We start from the raw sequence: 3,708 nt of genomic DNA on the forward strand, positions 1-3,708 counted from the left end.
GCAAAGATAGCAGTGGTAGAAGAAGTATTTACATGCTTTATTTGAGTAGAAATAACAATTAAACTACATTACAAGTAAGTGTACGATTCTTGACTTACTATAATTTCCATACTTTACTCACATTTCTGCAGGTACATTTACATTGTCAAATTGAGGTGTTTCGTTTGTAATGTAGTATTTCACGTAGTATTCTGTGGCTACTTCTACTCCAGCACTGGGAGTTATATTCGGGGCAGAAATGTCGGAGGTATTTGACCATCCTCCAGCATCTGTCTGATAATTTTCCTTCTTGCTCCGGCTGAAATGTGAGCGTCACGGAGCGACCTCCTCCTCCTCCCCCCGCCCCCTCCTCCCCGTCTCCCCCGGACTGAAGTCCCACTGAGCGGCTCTCAAACTTCAGTGTCGAGCCTGAAAGCGGAGGAGCCGGAGCCAGCAGACACACGCAGACAGGCGGGCAGACGGACAGACAGTGGCCGCTGCACAGCTCTCCGGACCCCGCTGCGGCCGCTTCTCCTCCGCGGCGCCTCACGCTCGCTTGGCGGATTCTAAACTCTCAGCGCCCCGCGTCCGATTTGGGATTTCACCCCATTGTTTTGTCGAAGTTTCCGACTGTCACGCGTTGCCCACGGACCCTCCTCTCGCCTCCCCGTGGGATTAATCGTCTCAGCTCCACATTCAATAATTCAACAGCGTGCCAGTGCGTGTGGAGCTGGGTCTTTCTGGACTGTTTTTGAGGCGGTGAAGGCGACGCTCGGACCTGCCTCCGCCATGGGGATATAGCGGGGATCTGTCGGTGGAAGCGACCCCGTGATTGTGACTTTTCCCCTTGTTTCATGTTGGTGTTTGAAGAGACAGAGCTCTGTTTTCGCTAAAAAAAAAAAAACGATGAGCATGGATGGTTGCGCGCTGAAGGTGGTGATTTTCCTCTGGTGCCTGCTGGTGATTTCAGGCTCCAGCTTCGAGATCGGCTCCTACGACCTGGAGCGCGGCAGACCGGCCAAGTGCGAGCCCATCGTGATCCCCATGTGCGAGGGGATCGGCTACAACCTGACCCGCATGCCCAACTTCATGGACCACGACGACCAGAAGGAGGCTGCCATCAAGCTGAACGAGTTCGCCCCCCTGGTGGCCTATGGCTGCGACGTGCACCTCCGCTTCTTCCTCTGCTCCCTCTACGCCCCCATGTGCACGGACAAGGTGTCGACCTCCATCCCCGCCTGCAGACCCATGTGCGAGCAGGCCAGGGAGAGGTGCGCCCCCATCATGAAGAAGTTCAGCTACACCTGGCCCGACTCGCTCGACTGCTCCAAGCTGCCCACCAGGAACGACCCCAACGCCCTGTGCATGGAGGCACCCGAGAACGAAACCAGGACGGAGGGCAAGAAGGGCGAGGGCATGCTTCCGGTGCCCCCTCGCCCCAGGCAGCCGGGCACCAGCGGCGCCCGCTTGCCAGGCAGCGTGGGCTCCTGCGAGAACCCGGACAAGTTCCAGTTCGTGGAGAAGAGCCAGTCGTGTGCGCCTCGCTGCTCCCCGGCTGTAGACGTCTTCTGGTCCCGACAGGACAAGGACTTTGCCTTCATCTGGATGACGGTGTGGTCCATCCTCTGCTTCGTCTCCACCGCGTTCACTGTTCTGACCTTCCTCCTGGAGCCTCACCGCTTCCAGTACCCAGAGCGGCCCATCATCTTCCTCTCCATGTGCTACAACGTCTACTCCGTGGCCTTCATCATCCGCTCGGTGGCAGGAGCGGAGAACATCGCCTGCGACCGTGAGCATGGCGAGCTCTACATCATCCAGGAGGGGCTGGAGTCCACAGGCTGCACCATCGTCTTCCTCATCCTCTACTACTTTGGCATGGCCTCCTCCATCTGGTGGGTCATCCTCACCCTGACATGGTTCCTTGCTGCCGGGAAGAAGTGGGGCCACGAGGCTATCGAAGCCCACAGCAACTACTTCCACATGGCTGCTTGGGGCATCCCTGCTCTAAAGACCATCATCATCCTCACAATGAGGAAGGTGGCTGGCGATGAGCTGACAGGGCTGTGCTACGTAGGGAGTATGGACTCAGGGGCCCTAACAGGCTTCGTCCTCATCCCTCTCTCCTGCTACCTGGTCATCGGCACCTCCTTCATCCTCACGGGCTTCGTGGCTCTCTTCCACATCCGCAAGGTGATGAAGACGGAGGGCACCAACACGGAGAAGCTGGAGAAGCTCATGGTGAAAATTGGCATCTACTCCATCCTCTACACGGTGCCCGCCACCTGCGTCATAGTCTGCTACTTCTACGAGAGGCTCAACATGGACTACTGGAAGCTGAGGGGGCTGCAGATGAAGTGCGGCTCGTTCAACGGCCACAGCGGCGAGTGCTCGCTGCAGGTGTCCGTACCCACTGTGGCCGTGTTCATGCTCAAGATCTTCATGTCGCTGGTGGTGGGCATCACCAGCGGAGTGTGGGTGTGGAGCTCAAAGACCCTGCAGACCTGGCAGGGCCTGTGCAGCAGGAAGCTGACGGACAGGACTAGTAGCAGGAAACCCTGCAGCGGCGTGAGCTGTGGCAGCACGCACTGCCACTACAAGTCTCCTGCTGTGGTTCTGCACATGGCCAAGACTGACCTGCACTCAGACAACCCCACACACGTCTGAGAGGGAGCACGCAGCGACACACACACGCTGCAAAATGAAAACACAAACGTACACACACACACCTAATGCCCTGTGTAAGGAGCTGCTAAAGACTTTATGAGAAGAAGAGTGGTTGAAGTGAACTGTTCTGCTGCTGCCAAGGGACACACAGGTACAGGCATGAGATACTAGCTATAAACAGTATTTAAAGCATAAAGGGAAACGTTCAGTATTGTTACACATATTTTTCTGTTCATAGTGTTCTGTGGAGAAAACATGCCCAGTGTTGCAAAGCAAAAAAAACGAGACTGTTATGGGAGGCATCTTGGGAAATGTCGGTCTGTCCTTCTCCTCCTGAAAGTGGCATGTTTTACTGTATAAATCTGTATAAAAGTTTTATTTATTGTAAATATATTTAATTTAAAGTTCACCTTGCCTCTTATCAGATTTGTTGTTTAGATACATTTATTAAAGGTCAAGGGAAATTAAGTGCCTTTTCTAAGAACTCTGGTTCTGGCCTTTTTGGTGGATAATAAATTTGTGGAATTCATGTTCAACTCGCTGCCTGGTGTTATTGTTGTTGTCGTTTTGACTGTCTCACTTATAATGTGTCTTGAATGAATATTCAACCGATTCAACAGACTTAAACTGAGGTTTAATAGTCACAAATGATTGCTCATTTCCGTCCCTGATTTTCCTGCCAGTCTTCTCCTGGGATCTACAATTTTTTTTGTACATCGGGAGCTCCCCGCCAAAATGTGTTGTCTTCCAAGTGCATGCTTCACATCCCAGAGGCGTCCCCCAACAATAATCCTCAAAGAGAATCGCTGATGAATAGAGTGACAAACCGTGGCAAGTATTCATGCTTGCATCACAGTCTTAAAAAAAAAAAAATGGCAGCGGCAGCTTGCGGAGGAGTATATTTAATTAATGGCTGTTTTAATCCTTCCGCAGAATCACTGTTGTTGCCCTCTCGCTGCTCCATTTGATCCTCCAGCAAACACTCATCACTTTGATGTGAGGCGACGCATCTGAAGTGGATTTCAGCCTTATTGCATGGTTTCACTGACAGATTTAAGTCGAGCA

The 3,708-nt window shown here is 52.8% G+C and overlaps 1 protein-coding gene across 1 annotated transcript; it reads left to right on the plus strand.

Annotated features, from left to right (window-relative positions):
• The first annotated feature begins 359 nt into the window (after positions 1-359).
• On the plus strand, positions 360-3,179 carry fzd9b (frizzled class receptor 9b). Its single transcript, XM_035154998.2, has one exon. The coding sequence runs from the start codon at positions 886-888 to the stop codon at positions 2,641-2,643; it is 1,758 nt and encodes a 585-aa protein (XP_035010889.1). The 5' UTR covers positions 360-885; the 3' UTR covers positions 2,644-3,179.
• Positions 3,180-3,708: the final 529 nt, after the last annotated feature.

Source organism: Hippoglossus stenolepis, chromosome 4 (assembly GCF_022539355.2).
Source record: "Hippoglossus stenolepis isolate QCI-W04-F060 chromosome 4, HSTE1.2, whole genome shotgun sequence".
Taxonomy (NCBI): domain Eukaryota; kingdom Metazoa; phylum Chordata; class Actinopteri; order Pleuronectiformes; family Pleuronectidae; genus Hippoglossus; species Hippoglossus stenolepis.